This window comes from Macaca fascicularis, chromosome 18 (assembly GCF_037993035.2).
Source record: "Macaca fascicularis isolate 582-1 chromosome 18, T2T-MFA8v1.1".
NCBI lineage: Eukaryota > Metazoa > Chordata > Mammalia > Primates > Cercopithecidae > Macaca > Macaca fascicularis.
In genome coordinates, this window is record NC_088392.1 from 68,728,792 (window position 1) to 68,754,359 (window position 25,568).

Here is a 25,568-nt window from a genome sequence, read left to right on the forward strand (position 1 = left end):
ACTGTGAAATAGTGTCATTTATAAAAAGAGTAGGTCCATCAGAAACAGCAAGAGAAAATGCAGCACACTTATTCTGCTTCTCTCTTTCTGATATAATTTTAAAACAGGTTTTCTGAGCCTTAGCAGTTGACAAATAATTCTTTTTGTGGGGATTATCCTAAACTTAAGAATGTTTAGTGGCATCCCATGACTGTACTCATTAGGTGCCAGTAACACTTTTTTTCCATTAATGAGAACCAGAATATGTACCCAGACATTGCTGAATGCCCTCCAGCAGGCGAAAGTGTCTCTGATTGAGATCACTCTTTTAACATAAAATTTATGCTAAGACCATACTTAACTTATGTATTTCCCAAGGGCGGCAACCATTTGTGTTTTTCCCTCATTTTACAAATATTAGAAAGCTAGCCTTGTCTAATCAGACAGTTCTGTTGGCCATTCAGGAAAGTGGAATGGTGGAAAAGCTCTAATCTCACTCTTGTGTTACTATTAGTTAGTACTATGGCTTCATTCGGCTAAATGTGTTGTTTTGTTCCCTAAATATTAATTTACTGTGTCTCAGATGGCACAACAAGAGGTATTTCTTGCCTGAAATACCCAGATGATTGAAAAGAAAATTGATTCCTTTTCCCTAAAAGAACATGAGGTTGTTACACCTAAAATAATTTTTTAGTATTTTGATGATCATAATTCAGGGATGTTTTATTATACTACAGTATCTTTAAGCTAAAAAATAAATTTTCTTAAACTTTTATTTTCTTAGAATTTATTTTTAGATATACTTCTTCTAACATTCAAGCCCCAGAAGTAGATGTTAGTAGTATTAGTTTTATATGGTATTTTCTCCTATATTATGAATATTTAAACATTGTCACATATGGTTTTATATTAAGTATATGTAAGACTTGGTCCATATCAAATTTATAATTCTTGAAGATGTCGTGTCTGTTTTTTGTATTACTGCCCTTTTTTTATTAACAATGATATCATAAATACCTCACCGCATTAATCTTAATCACTTGATTCTAGAGGTAGCTAGTCTGAAAATACAATTCCAAATCCGTTGCTCCTGTGGCTTAATCTTATGGAGATACTGGGGTGGGAGGGAGGAGTATTGATCATCTGGATTCTGAGTGAGTAAAAATATTTCATTACCAAATTATTATGTCCAGGAAGCTAAGAAGTAACCTTAATTTCTAGTTTACTATAAAGCAGATTAACCAAAAAATACTATATTTAAAGATAAACAATTTTTTCAAGTACGGTTTGTTATGCTTTAGTTTCTAAAAAGTTTTTTCTGTAGTCCTGAATGCTTTTGTGTATTTTATACCTTGGTACATTCTAAAACCTTAATAATGCTTGATTTGTAATAGTCAAGTTAAACCCAAAGTATAGATAATTATAGGTGACTTTGAAGATAATTGTTTCATAGAATTACATAATGATCAATTATCAGTTGATTTTTAATCCTGGTAAAGCTTAGTATAATAGGATTCAAGCCAGGTAGAATTTGTAGTTTGCAAGCTTTTATAAGAGAGAAACCATCAGTAGTTGGTATGGAATCTGCTTCACTTTACTTGTATTTTAAGTTTGAAATGAGCAACTAATTTTGTTTCTGTTTTTAGCTGTAGCACCAGTTGTACCTGATTTAAGTAGTGACATTGATACTAGTAATTTTGATGACTTGGAAGAAGATAAAGGAGAGGAAGAAACATTCCCTATTCCTAAAGCTTTTGTTGGCAATCAACTACCTTTTGTAGGATTTACATATTATAGCAATCGTAGGTAAGTATGCTAAACAGTGATTGTAGGAGTAAGTGCCGAGTTTGTTCTTAGAAATGTCTAAAATTCATTTTTAAAGTAGATTTAATGGTATATAAAGATATACCTTATGCAATTTTTCATTGATACATGATATCTCCAGTATTTCATATTTAATTTATTTTGGACTCATCCATGTTTAGGACATTGTTTTTCAAAATTTTTTTGCTAAATGATATACTGTATATCCTCAAGTTACAACAATTAATAGGTCAAAGGATGCTATAAATACTGATATTTTGATCTGTAGACTTATGGTTTATAATACATTTTGAAACAACATGTAGACTTTTTTTTTTTTTGGAGATGGAGTCTTGCTCTGTCACCCAAGCTGGAGTACAGTGGCACAATCTTGGCTCACTGCAACCTCCACCTCCTGGGTCCAAGCAATTCTCCTGCCTCAGCCTCCCGAGTAGCTGAGATTACAGGTGCTCACCACCACACCCACTAATTTTTGTATTTTTAGTAGAGATGGGGTTTCACCATGTTGGCCAGGCTTGTCTTGAACTCTTGACCTCATGATCTGCCCGCATTGGCTTCCCAAAGTGCTGCGATTACAGGCATGACCCACCGTGCCTGGCCAGCATGTAGACTTTTCTAGCATTGTCATCACCATATTGATGCTATCAATTTTTAGCTCTTCAAAAATTAAGTAATTCCTCCCCAAACCCATTTAATTTACCATGTGTTATAACATGTAGTATTATCTCCACTGTGACCTTGGACAAATAACTTTGGCCTTTTATGCCTCAATTTCCTCAAAAATAGGGATGATGATAATAACGATAATACTACTTGCCTACTTACCTCACAGGATTGTTGTAAAGTGCCAAGACCAGCGGTACTAGAGGAATTAAAGACACACACCCACAAATGTAGAGGTGTGAAGTGGGGAATCTGGGGTCTCACAGCCTTCAGAGCTGACAGCCCCGAACAGAGATTTACCCACATATTTATTAACAGCAAACCAGTCATTAGCATTGTTTCTATAGATACTAAATTAACTAAAAGTATCCCTTATGGGAAACAAGGGATGGGCAGAATTAAATGAATAGGTTGGGCTAGTTAACTGCAGCGGGAACACACCCTTAAGACACAGTTCTCTCATACTAATTGTTTGTGGCTTAAGAATGCCTTTAAGCGGTTTTCCGCCCTGGGCGGGCCAGGTGTTCCTTGCCCTCATTCCTGTAAACCCACAACCTTCCAGCTTGGGCGTTAGGGCCATTAAGAACATGTTATAGTGCTGCAGAGATTTTGTTTATGGCCAGTTTTTGGGGGGCTTGCTCCCAACGGTAAGGTTTAAGTAAATTAAAACACAGTACAGCATTTAGAAGAGTGCTTTGCATGGTGTAAGCACTCAGTGTAACTATTATTATCATTGGTATGAGTTCATGTTAGCTTTACTGTAATGTACTTGAGATTTAAGTTAAACATTTAACATTATTTTAATGTGCTGAGCATTTGTTCATTCCACAGATATCTTTGATAACTTATTATTTGTCAGGTATATACTAAGCACCAAATTGCATGGAGAAGGATGAATAAGATACAGTACCTTCTCTTGAGAGGCTCACATTTGGTGAGAAATGGATAAATTGTACATCGTAGGTTGATAAGAACGACATAGTAGAAATCTCGGTCAGGCACGGTGGCTCATGCCTGTAATCCCAGCAGTTTGGGAGGCCGAGGTGGGCGGGTCACTTGAGGTCAAGAGTTCGTGACTAGCCTGGCCAACATGGTGAAACCCCGTCTCTACTAAAAATACAAAAATTAGCCAGGCGTGGTGGCACATGCCAGTAATCCCAGCTACTTGGGAGACTGAGGCAGGAGAATTGCTTGAACCTGGGGGACGGAGGTTGCAGTGAGCCAAGATCATGCCACTGCATTCCAGCCTGGGCAATGGAGTGAGACTGTCTCAAAAAAAAAAAAAAGGAAGGAAGTGAAGGAAGGAGAAATCTAAACAAAGTGCTATACCAATATAATGCATTGAACTATATGGTAACACTTACTGGGTGGGTTAAATCTGCTTTTAATTACCTCAAAAATATGTACTTCTAATCAAATTATACTCCTTTGGAATGGTATCAGATAACAGATTTGCTTGGAGTAAATTATTACATTTGAGGTCTTTATAACTAATCTTATTTTAAAGTGAAGAGTCTTGTCATTTTAGTATTAGAGCCATTCGGGTTAAGCTAAGAAATCAGAAAGACAATTTAGTCTGGCTTTTTGAAACCTCTACAGTAATTCACTGTAAGATAGTACTTAATACATCAGTGAGATAGCTGGCACTTACCTTTTTTTCCTCCCTAATACTCCATGAGTATAGTATTTTAACTATTTTCAATTAACATACATATACAGAAGAGCTTCAGGGTGATTTTTGCTGAAGCATTCGTTTTTTTTTGTTTTGTTTTGTTTTGTTTTTTTTGAGACAGAGTTTTGCTCTTGTTGCCCAGGTTGGAGGGCAATGATGCAATCTTGGCTTACTGCAACCTCCGTTTCCTGGGGTCCAGCCATTCTCCTGCCTCGGCCTCCCGAGTAGCTGGGATTACAGGCATGCACCACCACTCCCGGCTAATTTTGCGTTTTTAGTAGAGACAGGGTTTCTCCACGTTGGTCAGGCTGGTCTCGAACTCCTGACCTCAGGTGATCTGCCTGCCTTGGCCTCCCAAAGTGCTGGGATTACAGGCCTGACCAACCATGCCCAGCTTGCTGAAGCATTCTTTAACTTTTTGTATTCTTATCAATTATTCTTTGATTTGGTTTCTGAAACACTCAAGTTGTTGATATAAACAACCTCCAATGTTTTTGTATTTTCTGTAGTAGAGTCCAGCAGTTAATAACTTTAAGTTTCTCTGTATAATGGTAACCTTGAGTTACATAAACATTTATTCTACTATTTGTCCTACATTATCATGCACTCGATCATGTTCTCTAGTTTTTCTTTGTATTCATGTTTTATGGCGCAAACTAATTTTTAAGTTTCTTAAAAGTAGAAATTATTACTGGTTCCCTCCCCCGCCCAAGACGGAGTCTCGCTGTCTTCCAGGCTGGAGTGCAGTGGCGTGATCTCAGCTCACTGCAAGCTCCACCTCCCGGGTTCACGCCGTTCTCCTGCCTCAGCCTCCTGAGTGGCTGGGACTACAGGCACCCACCACCACGCCCAGCTAATTTTTTTTTTTTTTTTGTAGTTTCAGTAGAGACGGGGTTTCACCGTGTTAGCCAGGATGGTCTCGATCTCCTGACCTTGTGATCTGCCCGCCTCGGCCTCCCAAAGTGCTGGGATTACAGGTGTGAGCCACCGCACCCGGCCATATATACTGTGTTCTTAACTGTCATAGCCCATTGACAAATATATGTAGTATTTTTTAAGTAATTACTACATGAATAGGCAAAGGTATGATTGCTCTTAATAAGAAAGAACCAACAAAATATATATATATTTTTGAAACAGAGTCTCACTCTGTCACCGAGGCTGGAGTGCAGTGGTGTGATCTTGGCTCACTGCAATCTCCGCCTCCTGGATTCACGTGATTCTTGTGCCTCAGCCTCTGAGTAGCTGGGATTTCAGATGCCTACCACCACGCCTGGCTAATCTTTGTATTTTTATTAGAGATGGGGTTTCACCATGTTGGCCAGGCTGGTCTCAAACCCCTGGCCTCAAGTGATCCACCCACCTTGGCCTCCCAAAGTAATCCCATTGGATTACACGTGTTAGCCACTGCACCTGGCCCTGGCAGAAATATTGATTAGCCTTACCGTAATACGTAAGCATAATTTAGAATATACAGATATGAAATAGAAAACCTCTGAAATTCTTATCCCTGAAATCCAAATATACTTTTAATACCAAGGACAGAAATAATTGCTGCTTAATTACAGCTGAATTAAACCTGATTTTTAAAATAGCCTTAAGCTATATTCCTAATATAGTAACTCCTATTTCTTAAAAAGTTACCTAAATGACCAGATTCTATGTAAAAGCATCAATATAATATGCAAACGTACCTTGATAGAAAATGACAGAAGGTGGAAGAATTAATGTATACAAGTGATGTCCTTACATTTCCCTTGCTGCATTCAAGCTTTTATTACTAATTTTGCAAAAGACTAAAATGTCAGTCTCAGTTACATAGCTTGTTAAGTTTAGAAAATATCTTAGAGATGAAACAGTCTCATCTAATTTAGATTTCACTGGCATTGCTATATGCCTTATTTATATTACATAAGCAGAATCTCACATTGAATTTCTGAGATGCTTAATAGTCAATGGAATTAAATTGCACTACATCCAGAATTTGTCAATTGTTATATGGGACTTTTCCTCTATAAAACTGCTACATAGCCCCTATTATTGTCTTAAAGTTGTCTGAATCTCCATTTGATCTGAATAATTTTTCAAGGAAAACCTAGGAAGTGACATATTTCTAGCTGTTTCTTTTATAGTGCCATTATACTGTGTATTTTTATTGATACGTAATGGATTGTGTTATTCACTGATTTTTAAAATTTACTTAAATTGTTCTTTTGGAACATTATTAATATCTGGTGTGTTAACAGATGCCTCCAATAGCTATGAAGCATACGATAACTATTTGATCTCCTTTTGCGAGAGCTCTACTGGTTAATTGGGGTGCTGACTGTAGTGGTGGTGATGGTAGAAGTAGTGATTATAGTAGTTGTAGCCATAGTAATTGTAGCATAGCATGGTGGTGGTAGTAGCAACACTAGTGGCACTAGTACCTTACCTTTATATAATATTTGGTAGCTTAGGAAATTGTTTACATATATGATCTATTTAGATTGAGAATCTTGTGAGACATCTAAAAAAGACCTCTAAATTAGTTCACTAATAGCTTTATTTATATACAATTCTAACTGTACACTGAATTTAAAGAACTCTGCAAGCCGGGAGTCCCAAAAGATTAGCAGCATCACCTAAACTTTGGTGCTGTTATTTCACCCACTTAGGCAAAAATTTTTTGGACCTGAAGAGGCAATATTATGCTTTGCTGAAGGATAGTTGGGTGCAAGAGAGGTGATTGTGCATATGTCTGCAGAAGTCAGCAATTTCCTACCCCCAATTCTTATATACAAAAAGCTCTGAAAACTGAATGTTTTTGAGTTACTTGTTTGGTAGAAAAAACTGTCATAACCTGCTGTCATGACCAGAAAGCCTAATCTGAACTAACTTGAGACTTTGTTTTTTATTTATCTTGCTTGGTATGAATATTCTTATGTTTTGCTACAAGAATATTAAGTCATATGTTTATAGGCTGCTACTATTTTTAGACCTAACTGGGTGTTTTATTTAATATATGTATCATTTCTGAATTATGTTTATAAAAATTATGAACCTATACTTAATTTTTAAAAACAAAACTACTATAACATTGAACATAAAATAGGCATGTAGTATTTATTATTGGTTGTTACAGGATATTAAAGAGTTTTGTTTTATTTTCTTTTTAAACTTTTCTTTCCCTCAGATACTTATCTTCAGCAAATCCTAATGATAACAGGACTAGCTCCAATGCAGATAAAAGCTTGGTAGGTATTTTTTTAATATTAAGAAAATTGTTTTTAAAATTGTTTTGTGGGTAATATATTTGTGTGTATGATAGTAAATTTATGTATTGTTTGTGAAGCTGTAGTTAGCTGAACTTAGATTTTTATGGCACTTTTATCTCCCGTCTCCTTTTCGGTCTGATTTTTTGCTCAAACATCAAATGAAATAATATATTTGGAGGCAGTTAGTAAACTAAATTGTTACACAGATTAACAGAGGTCATCTTTTTTAATCTTTGGAATCGGGAACTATGATATATCAATGTGTCATTAAGGGTCTTGACAGGCAAACAGATTACATGTTCAAAAGATTTAAACGAGAGTTTTGTGTGTATGGTAAATATACATAACATGAAATTTACCATATTGATCATTTTTAAGTGTGCAGTTCATTGGCATTAAGCACCTTCACATGGTTGTGCAGCCATCACCGCCATCCATCTCAAGAACCTTTTCATCATCCCAAACTAAAAATCTATGCCAATTAAACAATAACTCCTAATTTCACCCTCCCCCCAGGTCCTGGTAGCCACTATTCTACATTCTGTCTCAATGAATTTGCCTATTCTAGGCACCTTATATGAATGGAATCATACAATATTTATCCATATGTGACTGACTTCTTTCATGTAGCATACTGTCTTCAAGATTCATCTATATTAATAGTATGTATTCAGATTTCCTTCATGTTTAAGGTTGAGTAATATTCCATTGTGTACATATATATACATACACACACTCACACACACATATATATACACACGCACACCGTATTTTATGCATTTATTAAGTGAAGAGTTTAATGAAGGGATGATTAACAAGCTGTGAACATCAGTAGAGGGAAACAATAAAGTATATTAAAGCACCCATGTATGAACAAGAGTGGGAAGCCATTGCCCTGTACTAAAGGAGCAAAGAGAGAAAACCTTATTGTAGCTCAGAGAAAGCCTGACATCATAGAAAAGGAATATAAAACATAGAACATTGCAAGAACCATAGTGAAGCACAAACGGTGTAGGGAGAATGAATATTTCTTTTTTTTACCTTCAGATTTCTGCTGGTGTCTCCTGTGGGTTGAAACCAAGCTTAAAATCATAGGGCTACAGAGTAATACAGGCAATGCAGTCTGTAGATTTTAAGGCAAAGAAGAGCAGAGGATGAATTTTCAAGGTTAGAAGGGAATGGGGGAAATGGAGAATAACCAGTATAGTCAGCATCATCTTAATTTGTCCACTGAGAAGTAAATTACTCTCAAAAATAAATTTTAGTTGAGTTCTTTGTGTTGTTCATATAGCTCATATTCTGAGACGGAGGTAAAACAAAATCTTACTTGCTTACATTTCAGAAGGTCCTTTTAAATTTTAATCCCAGTAGAGCTGTTTGGCAAGTTATGTATTGCTAACCAGGGCTCAAAAATCTTTGACCTAGGTAATAATAAGGAGTTGCTGTAAGTCAGCTCTCACTGTATTACTTGACTGTAGAGTTAGAAGTGCCTTCGGCCTTCAAAAATAAGGATTCATGTTTTCTTTGGGCGGATTTTGTTCAGTGGTGATTACTGTAAGTTTGTCAGTGGTTGCTACCTTTATCTTTTGCTCTAATAATATCAAGGGGGAAATACTAATTATTTTAACCCAGAACTAAGTACAAAATCAACTAATTTAATTTTCCCTGAAAAGCTTTTAACAGAGATGCTAATGAACAACTTTGCAATTGGCAAATACAGTGGATGATTTTCAACCCGTGTCTTATTTTTCTTCTTTGCTGTAGTTGACACTGACTACTTCCTTCTTCTTTGGAACTTCAGACTTTTCTAACTCTTTTATGTTCCGATTGTTTCCCTCTTTTTTACCTCCCATATTTTTGAGTTTTATTTATTTTTCAATCCCCTTTTCAGGATCTTCCTTCTCTGCTTACTTTCAATTATTAAACATTTCCCAAAGTTCTGATCTTGGCTCTCTGCTCTTTCTCTGTAGGTAATCTCATTCATGTCCAGCTTGCTCGTCTGAGCTCCAGCCCTGAATCTTTCTGTCTCTTCTGTATACTTCTCAGGCATATGAAACTAGGCCAGAGCTAAACTCATTGTTTTCCTGTCCCCATTCCCTCCCTAGCAATGTGTTGACTGTCTTTCATAATGGTATATCTGTTCTAACTTCAATTGGTTTGGTCATACGTTATGCTTTCTGATTGATACCTTTATCCATTACTTCCTCTTCATTCCTATAGACTCTGCCTTTTATCAGATCCATATTCTCTTGTCTGAACTCTTTTGATAGCTTTTTAACTGGTTGCTCTTCTTAGAACTTCACTGCGCTCTAAGCTGTTCATTCACCTTATTATTGTAGTGATGTTTCTGAGGTGCCAGCATTATGTCATTTCTCATTTAAAATGTTTATGGGTTAAAAAGTCCCTAACTCCAGTTTGTGCATGCAAGGATCATTACCTTCTTAGACGTAAAGTGAGTTGTTTTTCCTGTTACATTCTGTGCTCTGCTATAGTACTTGATTTCTTTCCATTTCCCAAATGTATCGTATTTTCTTCTGCCTTTCTACGTTTGGGCTCATTGTTCATTCTAGCTAAAATGCCTTCCTTGTACCACCTTCTTTGCTTTATCAGATTATCAGTTCCTCTTACCTTTTTAGGCCTCAATTTAAGGATTATATATTCTTGGCAGAGTTAGAAGTGACCTTTTCTTTCCTTCAGAACACTCTGTAGATAATTTTATTATTGTTTAACAAAGTCTGTTGTAATATTTTGTGTATATTTATTTGAGACATTGTAGGTTCTTTTTTCTCTTCCAATTTAACTTTGCCTCACTATGTAACTATTTGCTTCATGAGAACAGGAACCAAATCTTTTTAATGTTTGTATTTCTAATGGCCTAACATTTAGTAGATGTTAAGAAAATGCTTGTTAAATTGATAATAAAAAAATTGAGATAGAAAAGAGGTAAGATTAAATTATTTTCTAAAAAGGTTTAAAATATTAACATAGACTTGATATTTTAAATGTCTAAATATTCTTAGTAGAATGAATTTTTGTTTTTGTTTTAAAGCAGGAAAGTTTGCAGAAAACAATCTATAAGCTGGAAGAACAGCTGCATAATGAAATGCAGTTAAAAGATGAAATGGAGCAGAAGTGCAGGTGAGAATATACTTGAAGTTTTTCATATTAAAAGTTTTACATACCAAATACTTATTTGAAAGCTTATACCCTGCAAACATCTGAAAGTAGATAGAAAATGAGGGTGTAAAGATTACTACTGATAATACATTCATGATGTGTCTTGGCTAGAATTGAGAAGTTCTATTTATGTTGGCTTAGTTATAGATGTATTTTCCTCAGAATATTTAAAGTACATTTGTTCCTGGCAGTCTGTATTTTTTTTTTTTTTTTGAAACAGAGTCTCACTCTGTTGCCCAGGCTGGAGTGCAGTGGCACGATCTCAGCTCACTGCAAGCTCCACCTCCCGGGTTCATGGCATTCTCCTGCCTCAGCTTCCCCAGTAGCTGGGACTACAAGCACCTGCCACAATGCCCGGCTAATTTTTTTTAATTTTTTTTTTATTTTTAGTAGAGTCGGGGTTTCACCATGTTAGCCAGGATGGTCTCGATCTCCTGACCTTGTGATCCACCTGCTTTGTCTTCCCAAAGTGCTGGGATTACAGGTGTGAGCCACCGCGCCTGGCCAACAGTCTGTATTCTTAAAAAACTATAATGCTAATTCATTTAGTTGCCGGATTTACTGCTTTTTTCTCGTTACATAATTAGCTAACTAAAAAGGCAAATTAGGCTGGGCATGGTGGATCACTTGAGGGCATGAGTTCAAGACCAACCAGGCCAGCATGGCGAAACTGCATCTCTACTGAAAATACAGACAATTAGCTAGGCACAGTGGTGTACACCTGTAGTCCCCGCTGCTTGGGAGGCTGAGGCATGAGAATTGCTTGAACCCAGGAGGGAGAGGTTGCAGTGAGCCGAGATCACGCCATTGCACTCCAGCCTGGGCAACAGAGCAAGACTCTGTCTCAAAAAGAAAAATAAATAAAGGGGAAATTAGTTTACATTAAACAAGGTGCTTTTTGACATGTAAAATGTTGAAGATTAAAATATACTAAATTTTTGATGTAGCCATTCTAATTTCCACTGTGGTTCTCTGGAGCAGTAACTCAGAGTATTTTTTTCTGCGGGTCTAATTTCAGCATGTTATTGGCATTAGACCCACAGAAAAAATATCTTTGAGTTATGCTCAAGATTAATTTAAATAACCTATCTTAATACTGAATTACTTATCAATTATAAGCAATACTTTTGTATAATTATTTATGTTTTTAGTGAATAGTATTGAATAAATGAAATGCAAAGGTAACACAAAAAGTATTCAACAAATAAAATTGGGAACGCTGGTAATTTTGTGACAGAGCAGGTGGGGGGGTTTGGTACGAAACAGGTAAAATTCTCACTTTTAACCATTCCTTTTTTTTTTTTTGCGGGGGGCGGAGTCTCGCTCTGTCACCCAGGCTGAGTGCAGTGGCCGGATCTTGGCTCACTGCAAGGTCCGCCTCCCGGGTCTACGCCATTCTCCTGCCTCAGCCTCCCGAGTAGGTGGGACTACAGGCGCCCGCCACCTCGCCTGGCTAGTTTTTTGTATTTTTTAGTAGAGACGGGGTTTCACCGTGTTAGCCAGGATGGTCTCGATCTCCTGACCTCGTGATCTGCCCGTCTCGGCCTCCCAAAGTGCTGGGATTACAGGCTTGAGCCACTGCGCCCAGCCAACCATTCTTTATAGATTATATGGTTAAGTGTATAATACGAACTTTTTTTTTTCTTTTTTTTTTTTTGAGATAGAGTCTTGCTCAGTCACCCAGGCTGGAGTGCGGTGGCACGATCTCGGCTCACTGCAAGCTCCGCCTCCCGGGTTCACGCCATTCTCCTGACTTAGCCTCCATAATAGCTGGGACTACAGGTGCCCGCTACTACGCCCGGCTAATTTTTTTTTTTTTTTGTATTTTTAGTAGAGACAGGGTTTCACCCTGTTAGCCAGGATGGTCTTGATCTCCTGACCTCGTGATCCGCCCGTCTCGGCCTCCCAAAGTGCTGGGATTACAGGCGTGAGCCACCGTGCCCGGCCAATACAAACTTTTTTTTAAAAAAGTATTTGAATATAAGCAAATAATTAACGGATCCCAGGATTTGGAAAGAATTTCTAAATATAAAATATGAAAATAAGGGGAAGAACTGGGTAGATACTGTTATATAAATGTTGAGAAGTCTCTACATCCTTTTTTTTTTTTTTTTTTTTTTGAGACAACGTCTCACTCTTGTCCCCTAGACTGGAGTGCGATGGCGCAATCTCGGCTCACTGCAACCTCTGCTTCCCGAGTTCAAGCAATTCTTCTGCCTCAGCCCCCCCAGTAGCTGGGATTACAAGCCACCACGCCCGGCTAGTTTTGGTGTTTTTAGTAGAGACGGGATTTCACCATGTTGGCCAGGCTGGTCTCAAACTCCTGACCTCAGGTGATCCACCCGCCTCGGCCTACCAAAGTGTTGGGATTACAGGCATGAGCCACCACTCCCGGCCCCCAAAAAATTTTAAACAAAATTAAAAGACAAGTGACAAACTGGTAGTAATGGTGAGTAGGGATCAGTTTGAGGAAGTAATAAGAATGGCTGAAGTGGCTAATAATCTTGTGAAAATGTGTCACCTCAAGGAAATAAAATTGAGATGAAACTTTTTAAAAGTATGTATTAAATTGGCAAATAGTTTTTAAAATAAAAACCTAGTGCTAGGGATTGTGGAGTGATATTTACTTGCATTTCTTTAAATCAAATTCTCTGCATTCAAATCATTTTAGTTACATTCATTTGTTCAATAAAAATTTCAGTTAAAGTGTCAAGATAATGTGCTTGTCAACAATATAGTACTGAATAAATCAAGACATGGCCCCTCTCCACAAGGAGCTTGTAATTTAGCAAGAAAAATAAGTAATTATCAAGAAGTGTGGTATGTATTAATTGGGGAGAGAATAAAATTATACAGGAATATCAGGAATACATCAGGAGATGCCTGTACTGTTTTGTCAGAGATCAGAGAAAGCTAAAACCAGAAGAGTTAGTGGAAATTATTAGGAGAAGAGTGGAAGGAAGTGTTAGGGTCCAGGAGGTGAGTATCTGTGAAGGCCATGAGGTAAGAGACCTTGACTGGCCTGTAAGATGCGAGGGAAGGAAAAGCCTGAGATGAGAGTGGGGAGGATGGCAAGGTCTAGATTGGGGAAGATTCTTTTTTTTTTCTCTTTTTTGGGGGCGGGGGGGACTAAGAAATTTGGAATTTATTTTAAGTGTGACGGAAAAACACCAAAAGTCATTAAACTAATAAGTAAAAAATATATATTAAATTTGCTGTTTCAAAAGAAGTTCCTGCTTAATTAGCAGCATTTGGGACTTTATTCAACTAAGTGGGAGTGAGGGAAGATGAGTCAAGGATAATTCCTAGGTAATGTCATTTACTTAGGGACTCTAGAAGAGAAGCAAATTGGTATTGGGGTGGGAGTGTGGAACGGAGGCAGTAAGTTCCATTTTGGAGATGCTGAATGAGGTTTTTGATGAGACATCCATGTGAAAATGTTGCATATATAGGTTTTGAAGCTCAGAATTACATTTTGAACCAAAGAAAGCAAATTGTAATGAAGATAATACCCTGAGTGTTGACAAATGGTGCCTTAATTGATTTGATATATGCTACCTTTCTCTTCATTTACTTTATCCTGTATTAAAGGATAAATGGCTGATTTTTGAGTAGTGGCAAGTATTGCATGATGGAGTTTAGGGATCCTTAACCTGAGATCCATAGACCTCCCCCAAAGAGTCCATGGATGAAATTTGAAGTCTTTAAACTTGGATGAGAAAAGGTGAATGTTTTCTCTAACTTGTAACTTAATTTTAGCACTTGTTTTCAATTCTGAGCATAGGCAGCAATTCAGTTATTAGCAGTAGTTGTTAATTTTTATTACCAATAGAAATTATAGATGTTTTCTTATTACAGTTGTTACAGCTATCTCTAAATATCATTTATGCTCATCAGTACTTTGAAATTACTGCCACTAGATCTTTTGATTTAATATATTAATAAAGAAGCATATATACTACTGAATTATACATGCTTTTTAAAAGTTTATTACTGTATTTCAATATAATTGGCTCCTTTTTTTTTTTTTTTGGAGATGGACTCTCTATCACCCAGGCTAGAGTGCAGTAGCACGATCTTGGCTCACTGCAACCTCTGCCTCCCAGGTTCAAGCAATTCTCCTGCCTTGGCCTCCCAGGTAGCTGGGATTACAGGCGCCTGCCACCATGCCTGGCTAATTTTTAAAAATTTTATTTTTAATAGAGTTGGGGTTTCATCATGTTGGCCAAGCTTGTCTCGAACTCCTGACCTCAGATGATCCAGCCGCCTCGGCCTCCCAACGTGCTGGGATTACATACGTGAGCCACTGCACCTGGCCTAATTGTCTTTTAATCATATATAATTTTTGTGCTTCAAAAAATATTTTGGAAAAAGGCCATAGGCTTCACTTGACTGCCAAAGAGATCCATGGCACCAAAAAAGGATACAAAACTCTAGTTAAGTGGAAAAGTAAGGAAATGTGAGTGTTTAATACTGGGCAATAGGAAATAAATATATTTCTAATCTGTATTGCTTTTGTTTTTACAGAACCTCAAACATAAAACTAGACAAGATAATGAAAGAATTGGATGAAGAGGTACTTTTTGTTTTCTAATCAGAAGTTTCCTTTTTGAGATTTTTCTGTCTTTCAAATTGTTTCGTTTCCAGAGAAAATTATATTTAAACTCTGTAGTTTGAAACACAAAACAGAGCCAGAGAATTGTGATGAGAGCCTTACCTTGGAACTGCAGTTTCAAGTGGTACAGATTAGATTATAGTTTAATTTCCTTTGTACAATTGTATTCTACAGCCATATTGAAATTTTAGTATGTAAATTTCAGTTCAGTGGTTCTTGATGGTTGAAATGTGAGAAAGGAGCCAGAGAAGCAAGCTATCAGAAATTGAATCTCAAACTGTATCAGAAAGAGACAGACAAATAAGGAAAAGAGAGAAACACAGTTTAAAATATTTTTAAAAGATTAACACTGACATAATCTCATGTAATCAAATGGAAAATATATTGATTTTAGAATGTTCATCTTTTCCATGGTTACCTGTCAAAATTTTTTTATTATCAGAGAAACAATAACAAGCATTCATAATTCAGATGTTTGTTTGCAAATATGTAATACATTTCCATTCCTCTTAGTCAACTTCTAAGTATATTTCTACTGTGTCTATGAGTCCCATGAAAAGAAATACACTCTCTATAGTCTTCTCCTAATATATTATTTTGTCCTTTTTTAGGTTTAATCTCTGATAGTTTTTATGCTGTGTTAATTTTTTCTTCCCTTATAGAATGGTATCTGTCAATGGCTTGCTTTCTTTTGTGGGTGGCTTTGGATATCCATGTAATCATCTATGAAGATTTAGATAGCATTTTACTAACTTGCCTTTGTATTTAGCCTTAGCAGTATATATTTGACTCTGAATGTTTAAGGAGTCCTTTTTTGCATGTCTTCCACTTACATTTAACTTTTAAAACACAGATAAAATTTAGATGTGCTAGATTTAAGTTATTCATTTTTCCAAATTAGAAGTAGAGAGGGACATTTGCGGTATGAAATTAAAATAGTCTCACTTCTAGAAAGATGGAGTAAAAGTACCTTTCTGTATTCCTCCCAGTAAATACAGCTAAAAACCCTAAACATTAAATATAAAGCAAACATAAAAAGATTTTGAAAGTTGGAAAGAAGGCAAACCAGCCTAGGTTACTTGTATCCTGAGAAACAACACATGAATGAACCTTCAGGGTTTTTGTTTTGCTGCATGTATCTTAGACAGGGTGCTGGAGAAGCCAGCAACCTTGAAATATCAACAATTGCAGACAAAGCTCCAAAAAAGGCTAATTTCCTTAGCCTAAAGACCAGAAAAGGAGCAGGCTAGCAAATCAGAAAACTTATACTGTCGCTGCTTTTTTCAGCCAAACACCACAGAAAAACGGTAGCCCCATTCTTAACAGCAAAGGCTGAGTGGCAAGTCCAGATTTCCATCTCCACTATGCTGTAGCACACCCCAACTTCCAATTAGAATAGTGTCAGAGAAGGCCCAGTAAACGAATTTTCATCTCCCGTGGGCAGTAACAAACCTTCCTTCTCTCCCCAGACAGCTTAGCAGTGACCATGTGGGGAATCTGCACTTACACTCCCAGCTGGCAGTAATGGAGTGCCCCTCCCACTGCCTTCTGGGTTGGTTTCAAAAGAGGCATGGTAGGCATTAGAACTTTCGACTGAAAATAACAAGCTCCCCTCCACAATGCAGTGTCATCTGTGGGGGCCACATGAGGAGCAGCCATGGTGCACTCGATGGAGGCCTGGTAGAGCGCCAGAACTCCTGCTTCCACGCAGCAATGATAAGGATCTGCTCCCCTCCCCACCTGAGGTGTCAGTAGAGGCTGAGTGGAAAACCTGGACTTCTCCAAACTCCACCTGGCGGAAAAGAGGCAGCACCCCCTTAGTTTCACCAGAACAGTGTCAGAGGAGACCTTCTAAAAGAGATTTTAAATAAGATCCAGAATGTTGTAAGATGATGTCCAGGTTTGAATAGAAAACTACTCATCATAATCAGAACTAGGAAAATTTTAACTGGAATGAGAAACAATAATAAACTAATATCAACGCTCAGACGACACAGATGTTAGAATTATCTGACAAGGATTTAAAGGAATCATCATAAATATGTTTCAGTGAGCAACTATAAACATATAAACAAGCAAAAAAAATAGTCTCAGAAAGACATAGTATAAAATAGAGCCAACCAAAAATTGCAATAACTGAAATAAAAGTCTCAATAGATGGTGTCAGCAGCAGAGTGAACAATGCAGAGGAACGAATCAGAGACCTTCAACAAAGAAAAATAGAAATTATACAGTCTGAACAATAGAGAGAAAATGGTCAGAAAAAAAGTGGCAGAGCCTCTGGGACCTGTAGAACTATAACAATAAAGTTCTCACATTCATGTCACTCGAATTACTAAAGGAGAGGAGACGGGGGTGGGAAGAAATGATAATGGAAAATTCAACAAATTTGACAAAAGACCTGAACTGACTAACAGAAGACATAAACCACCAAGAAGCTTAACGAACCACAAAAAGTGTAAACCCAAAGATATCCACACCAAGACACAATAGCCAGATTTCTGAAAATTAATGACAAAAAAGAAATCTTAAATACAGGACACACCTTACCTAGAAAGGAAAGAACAGTGTAAGTGACAGCTGATTTCTTACCAGAAACCATGGAGGCCAGGAGGAAGTGGCATGATTTTTTCAGGTGCTAAAAAAACAAACAAACCTATCAACTCAGAATTCTGTGTTCAATTAAAATATCCTTTTCAAATGAAAAAGAAAATGACAACATTCTCAGATGAGGAAAAACTAAGATAGTGTGTCACCAGCACACCTTCCCTAAAGGAATTGCTAGAAAAAATTCTCTAAACAGAAAGGAAATGATAAAAGAAGGAATCTTGGCCAGGAGGGGTGGCGCACATCTGTAATCCCAACACTTTGGGAGGCTGAGGCGAGCAGATCACTTGAGACCAGAAGTTCAAGACCAGCCTGGCCAACATGGCGAAACCCCATCTTAGAATACAAAAAAAATTAGCCAAGTGTGGTAGCGCATGCTTGTAATCCTAGCTACTCAGGAGGCTGAGGCTAGAGAATTGCTTGAACCTGGGAGGTGGAGGTTGGAGTGAGCCAAGATCGCACCACTGCACTACAGCCTGGGTGACACAGCAAGACTGTCTCCAAAAGAAAAAGGAGGAATTTTGAATTACTAGGAATAAAGAAAGAGTAAAATATGGGTAAATACATTTCTTTCTCCTCTTGATTTTTTTTATAATAGGCAGTTGAAGCAGAAATTATATTGTCTAATATGATTCTCTGTGTATGAGAAAAAATATTTTAGGCATTATAAACAGAGAATAATGGGTCATAAAGAAAGGTAAAGTTTTTAGGTCAAGTGTGGTGGCTCATGTCTGTAATCCCGGCGGATTGCTTGAGCCCAGGAGTTCAAGACCAACCTGAGCAACGAGGTGAAACCCCATCTCTACAAAAAATACAAAAATTAGCCAGGTGTCATAGTGCACGCCTGTAGTCGCAGCTACTAGGGAGGCAGAGGTGGGAGGATCACTTGAGTCCAGGAAGTTGAGGCTGCAGTGAGCCATAAGCATACCACTGTAGTCCAGCGTGGGTGACAGAGTGAAATCCTTTCTCAAAAATAAATAAGATAAAAATTTAAAAAAGAAAGGGGAAGTTTTTATACTTTAACTGGTAAGATGCCAATACCAGTAGAGCGTACTATATATTAAGCTATGCATATACAATGTAATATCTATGGCAGCCACTGAAAGGCCTTACAAGGAGATACATTCAAAAACACCGTAGGTAAATCAAAAGGAATGCTAAAATAATGTTTAGGTAACCACAGAAAGACAGGAAAGAAAATGTAGAAATAACAGAGATCAAACAAAAATGGCAGATTTAACCCTAACATACTACCAATAATGACATTAAATGGAAAGTAAATGGAATACCAATCAAAAGAGGTGATAGGCATAGATTTTTTTAAATCCCCCATTTATGTATCTGTCAGAAACTCTTCAAATATAACAATATAGGGAAGTTGAATATCAGAAGATGTAAAGAGATAGCATACAAATATTAAAAAGAAAGCAGCACTATTGGCAATGTTAATACCTTAACGTAGACTTCAGAGCAAAGAAAACTACCATGAGCATAGAGGAGTATTACATAATTATAAGAGTTAAGCCACCAAAAATAAATAAAAATCCTAACTGTACACTAGACAAAAGAGCTACAAAATGTGTGAAGCAAAAGTTAATAAAACTGAAAGGAGAAATAGACCAATCCATAAATATTGTTGGAGACTTCAACACCCCTAAGAATTACCAAACATTGGAGAACTCAACCACACTGTCAGCCATCAGAATTTGTTCAACATTTACAGAACTCTCTACTTAACAGCAGAATATGCCTTCTTTTCAAGTGCTTAAGGAACACACACCAGGGTAGACTACATGCCAAGCTATAAAACAAACACATTTGAAAGCACTGAAATCATACAGAGAGTTTCCTGACCAAAATGTACAGATGAGAATAACAGAAAAATCTGCAAACACATGGAAAGCAAACAACAAACTTCTAAATAATCCAGAGGTCAAAGAAGTCTCAGTGAAAAAAATACATTGGAATGTTAATTATGTCTCATAAAACTGTTACGGCTCTTCATCTTTAAAAAATGTTTAAACAATGAAGTGAAAATACATCATCAGAATTTGTGAGATGCTGTTAACATAGTGAAGAAGGTTAATTTATAGCACTAAATGCCTACCTTAGGAAAGAGGAGAAGTCTGAAATCAATAATTTAAACTCCTACTTCTGGAAACGAGAATAAGAAGAGTGAAATAAACCCAAAACAAACAAAAGGAAGGACAAGTAACAATAAGAGCAGAGAACAATGCAGTTAAAAGCAGGAAAACAATAGAGAAAAACAGTGAAACAAAAAACTGTGTGAAAAGATCAACAAAATTAACCTCTAGCAAGACTGATAAAGGAAAAAGAGAGGACACAAATTACCAGTATGAGGAATGAAATAGGGCTAGGGCATATACTATAGACCATATAGGTATCAAAAGAATCATAAGGAAATACTATGAACAGTTCTAAACACAATTAAGACATTTAGATGAAAGGGACTAACTTCTCAAAAAACAAACTACCACAACTCATACAGTGTGAAATAGGTAATTTCAGTAGCCCTATATAAGTGTTAAGGAAAGTGAATCCATACTTTTAAAACTTTTTAGATAATATGGATGACAAATACCATGTGAAAAGAGGTTCACGTAATTAGTCATTTGGGAAGTGCAAATTAAAATTACCATAAAATATTACTCCATAACTATGGAAAAGCAGTAAGTTTTAAAATTATGTCAATAACAAACTGGCAAGGATATGGAGAAACTAGATCACTTGGACATTGCAGATGGGGATATGAAATGGTACAGACATTCTGGAAAACCAATTGACTGTGTTCCTGAAAAACTAAACATGTACCTACTATGTGACCTAGCAATTGTATTCTTGGGCATTTATTCCAGAAAAATGAAAATTTATATTCTCACCAAAACCTGTACACTAATGTTTATAATATCTCTATTTGTAATAGCCGAAAACTGAAAACAATCAAAATGTTCTACAGTAGGTGAATGGTTGAACAAACTTTGGTACATTTGTACCATAGAATACTCAGCCACAAGAAGGAATGAACTGTAGATACATACAATACATAGATGGATTTTAAGGACTTTATGTTGAGTTAAAAAAAAAACAAACCTGTCTTGGCTGGGCGCGGTGGCTTGGGCCTGTAATCCTAGCACTTTGGAATGCCGAGGCAGGCAGATCGCGAGGTCAGGAAGTTGAGACCATCCTGACCAACATGGTGAAATCCCATCTCTACTAAAAATACAAAAAAAAAAAAACTGTCTCAAAAACTCATATATTGCATGGTTCCATTTATATAACATTCTCAAAAAGACAAAATTATAGAAATGGAGAACCATTAGATGCCAGGAGTATGGGTGGTGGGAGAACAGGGATGGATGTAGCTATAACTAGTGACTGGAAAGAGATTGTTGTGATGACCAGTTCTGTATCTTCATTGTGGTGGTGCTTACATGAACCTACATATGTGATAAAATGACAGAACTATACACACCTTATACCAGTGAGAATTTTCTGATTTTGTTATTGTACTATTGTTATATGTAACGTAACTACTGGGGGAAGCTGAGTGGAAGGGCACTTGGGATCTCTCTGTACTATCTTTGCAACTTTCTTTGAATGTATAATTATCTAAAAATTAAAGTTAGAATGATGAACTCTTAGAATCAGAAAGACCTTGAATGATTTATGTCCAATTTTTGCTTAAAGATGAGAAAGCCCAGAAACACTATAAAACAGGTTTCCTAATGTGGAGTCTTAAAAAGTGAAGCATCAAAAACAAGATTTACTGGTAGTGGTAACTGAGAAAGGTACACTTTTAAGTTGTGAAAATGTGGGTATTTTAGGCTGGGCATGGTGGCTCATGCCTGTAATCCCAGCACTTTGGGAGGCTGAGGCAGGTGGATCACTTGAGGTCAAGAGTTCAAGACCAGTCTGGCCAACATGGCAAAACCTGTCTCTACCAAAAATAGAAAAATTAGCCAGACACAGTGGTGCATCCCTGTAGTCCCAGCTACTTGGGAGACTGAGGCACGAGAATCACTTGAACCCTGGAGGCGGAGGTTGCAGTGAGGCAAGATTGCGCTGCTGCACTGCAGCCTGGGCAACAGAGTGAGAATCTGTCTCAAAAAAATAAAAAAAAAATAGACAAAACAAATTGGTATTTTAATCCTCCTCTCTCCGGTAGTTTCTTTTACTAAAATAACAATTTCCTTGATTGCTTTTTAATACACATTGGTGGGTAGATACCTAGAACATCTTAGAAAGATAAGCAAGTTGTTGTTGACAGAGATAGGATTAAGGGAGACATCGAGGAAATGGTGAACTCACTGCACATTCTGTACCATCTGGTAATGTTTGAGCTTTTCATCACTTTATTTCATTCCTTAAATTTGGGATTGTTATGCCAAAATATTGGTAACACAATATGATTGTCTTAAACTTAGAGAGTGGCTTTCAGTCTGAAAAGATTCACAGGGTTGTATTTTAAATTTTTGGAGCCAGAAGTCTCTGAAAATTTTACCTATCAAGTTCAAGTAAGCAGAGTCTCACTGTCTTCTTAAAAGGCAAGCTACTTAGAAAGTTGTATTAGGAGATACTATTTGCTTTTGAAGCAGAACATTCGTCTTAGGTGTTTGTCTGGTTTTTTTTTTTTCTTGTTTTTTTGTTTTTAAAAACAAAATACTCTCTTGAATAAATGACGAGAGTATTAATCACAATGGTAACTTTTATCATTATAATTTCAGGGAAATCAAAGAAGAAATCTAGAATCTACAGTGTCTCAGATTGAGAAGGAGAAAATGTTGCTACAGCATAGAATTAATGAGTACCAAAGAAAAGCTGAACAGGAAAATGAGAAGAGAAGAAATGTAGAAAATGAAGGTGAATTGTCACTACTTTTGAAAAATGATAAAATTTCTAACATTGTCATGAGGTTGTCTTTAATTTAGTGTCCATGATATGTACATAAAGCTACAGTCCTAAGACACTTTATAAGCTAAATAACCCAGATCTCAAGTTAAATTTATAACATATTAAAGTAAATAGTAAGTAGTGTTTAACTAGAGTAGTGATTGTCATCATGGTGTGCATACTGGAATCTCCTGGGAAGCTTTAAAGAGTACTGATGCCTAAATCCCAGCGATTCTAATTTAATTGGTCTAGATATGTGGCCTGAGTATCATTATTTTTTACAAGCCCCCTAGGTACTTATAACAAGCAGCTGCGTCTAAGAACTGCTAAACTAGGATTTCTTGTGTTTTAATGCCTATTACAAATATATTTAAAATACCTTTCTACACCCATTGATGCAGTGATTTCACTTCCATAAGTTATTTTACATACATACTCATACTGCAAACTGATATATACACAAGGGTATTCATTGTAGCATTGCTTAAAATGACAAAAAAAAAATGCAATCAATGCTTATATGAAACATAATGTAACACATATGAAACATAAAGGTAATCAATGCTGTAATAAATTTTAGTACATCTATATGGTAGAATACTATGCAGCTTATAAAAAAAATCATCTCCTTAAATACTGGTATGAAACAATCTCTAAGATATATCTTTAAGTGACAAAAACAAAGTACAGATTGCTTGTGTTTAAAACAAGAGTACTTGTCTATATATGCTTAAATTAAATATATATTAGGGAGGAGAGTCAGTTAAGGGAGACTCACAAGGAGCAAAAATGACTAAATGGAGAAAGGAAGCCTTATACTATCTGCCATTTGATACCTGTTAAATTTTGTATTAAGATATTGAATTATCAAGCAATTGATCTATTGAAAAATAATATTAAAACTAGCTTTATAATTACACTAACAGAGTGATCTTATAAAGGGAATAAAGAAGATGGAGTTTGAGATTTACAATAGTGAGAAGAAATCTGTTTTTGCACTCTGTATTATAAAATGATGTTCTACTTTTTAATGAATGTAAAATGCAAGTACTTCCAAATTGGAATTTGGCTTTGGGAGTGGACCTAATGTAGCTGACTGTTATGGCCTAAGACTAAATGTCATTTTTTAAAAAAGGATTTATATGTTTCCACTATGAAAATTTTGTAATTTCTATATATTATTCTTTCATTTTCTAGTTTCTACATTAAAGGATCAGTTGGAAGACTTAAAGAAAGTAAGTCAGAATTCACAACTTGCTAATGAGAAGCTGTCCCAGTTACAAAAGCAGGTAAGTGTTTCAAATGAGGTTCCTTTTTTTAAAAAAATGTAGATAATTAAATTGTATTGTACTTTGGTCAGAAACCTATTTTCTTTCTTTCTTTTTTAAATAGCTAGAAGAAGCCAATGACTTACTTAGGACAGAATCAGACACAGCTGTAAGACTGAGGAAGAGTCACACAGAAATGAGCAAGTCAATTAGTCAGTTAGAGTCCCTGAACAGAGAGTTGCAAGAGAGAAATCGACTTTTAGAGAATTCTAAGTCGCAAACAGACAAAGATTATTACCAGCTGCAAGCTATATTGGAAGCTGAACGAAGGGACAGAGGTCATGATTCTGAGATGATCGGAGACCTTCAAGGTAATATTTTTTTTTATTGTGGTAAAATATGCATAACATGAAATTTATTATAACATTTTAACCATTTATGTATACAGTTCAGTGGGATTAAATACAGTTCACAGTGTATGCAACTGTCATCATATAAGTGGAATCATACAGTGTTTGTCCTTTTGCATCTGGCTTTTTTACTTAGCACAGTGTCTTCAAGGTTTATCCATGTTGTGTGTGTCAGATTTTCGTTCCTTTTTAGGGCTCAGTAATATTCCATGGTATGTGTATACCACATTTTGTTCATCCACTCATCTATCAATGGAAGGAATATTTTGTAATTTTTATTTTTAATTGTCAAAAAATATATAACAAAATTTACCATCTTGACCATTTTTAAGTCTAAGTTAATATATTTATGATCATATTACCCTCATAAAGAAAATGACTGGTGAAACCAGATGGTTGCATTCTTTTTTATTTACATTTTTTTGAGATAAGACCTTGCTCTGTTGCCCAGGCTGGAGTGCAGTGGCATGATCACAGCTCACTGCATCCTTGAACTCCGGAGGTCAAGCAATTCTCCCACCTCAATTTCTTGAGTAGCTGGGACTACAGGTGCATGCCACCATGCTCAGCTAATTTTTTCATTTTTTGTAGAGACGGAGTTTCACCATTTTGCCCAGGCTAGTCTCAAACTCCTGGACTCAAGCGAAACACCCACTTCGACCTCCCAAAGTGCTAGCATTATGGGTGTGACACACCACACCAGGCCAGCATTCTTTCTCTTTTAGGATAATGCCTACATTTGTATCACGTTGTAATTTCTTCACCCTCACGGGTACTCCTGCGGGGTAGGTAATGTGGATATTTTTCAGTTTTACAGGTAAATTAACCAAAAACTTCATTTGAAAACTTGCCTAATTCATAAAGGTTTTACTCAAAGTGAGACTAATCCAGGCAAAGAGGATTATCACTATTAAAACCTAGGAATTCCTCATGCATTGTTGGTAGTAATAGAAATTCAGTTGCAGAAATAGAATCCCATTACACATTAAAAGTTATATACTTGGGAACGTTTGAACTGGAGATACTGATAAGTCTTCGTGAATCTAAGAGGCAAAAGATTGAGTATAACTAACAGTGAATAAATGAACAGTTTTTAAATAGTAATAAAATTCAGTTTGTTTTCAAAAAGATTCCTGGCTTTACGTACTCACATATTTTTCTTTTTTCTATTCCTGTTAGCAGCAG

At 36.4% G+C, this 25,568-nt stretch overlaps 1 protein-coding gene across 3 annotated transcripts in view; it reads left to right on the forward strand.

Annotated features, from left to right (window-relative positions):
* ROCK1 (Rho associated coiled-coil containing protein kinase 1) overlaps positions 1–25,568 on the forward strand; it is a 157,439-nt gene that overhangs the window by 75,047 nt on the left and 56,824 nt on the right. For 2 of the 3 annotated variants that reach the window (XR_012427275.1, XM_005587067.3), the window contains exons 10-16: positions 1,626–1,785; positions 7,314–7,374; positions 10,445–10,533; positions 15,100–15,148; positions 22,540–22,675; positions 23,903–23,994; positions 24,098–24,344. Coding sequence is in view for 2 of the 3 variants with exons in the window: in XM_005587067.3 (XP_005587124.1) it covers positions 1,626–1,785; positions 7,314–7,374; positions 10,445–10,533; positions 15,100–15,148; positions 22,540–22,675; positions 23,903–23,994; positions 24,098–24,344 (834 nt within the window). In the remaining variant the exon portion in view is untranslated. The remainder of the gene's footprint in view (positions 1–1,625; positions 1,786–7,313; positions 7,375–10,444; positions 10,534–15,099; positions 15,149–22,539; positions 22,676–23,902; positions 23,995–24,097; positions 24,345–25,568) is intronic. The other variant, XM_005587068.4, reaches the window with a different exon arrangement.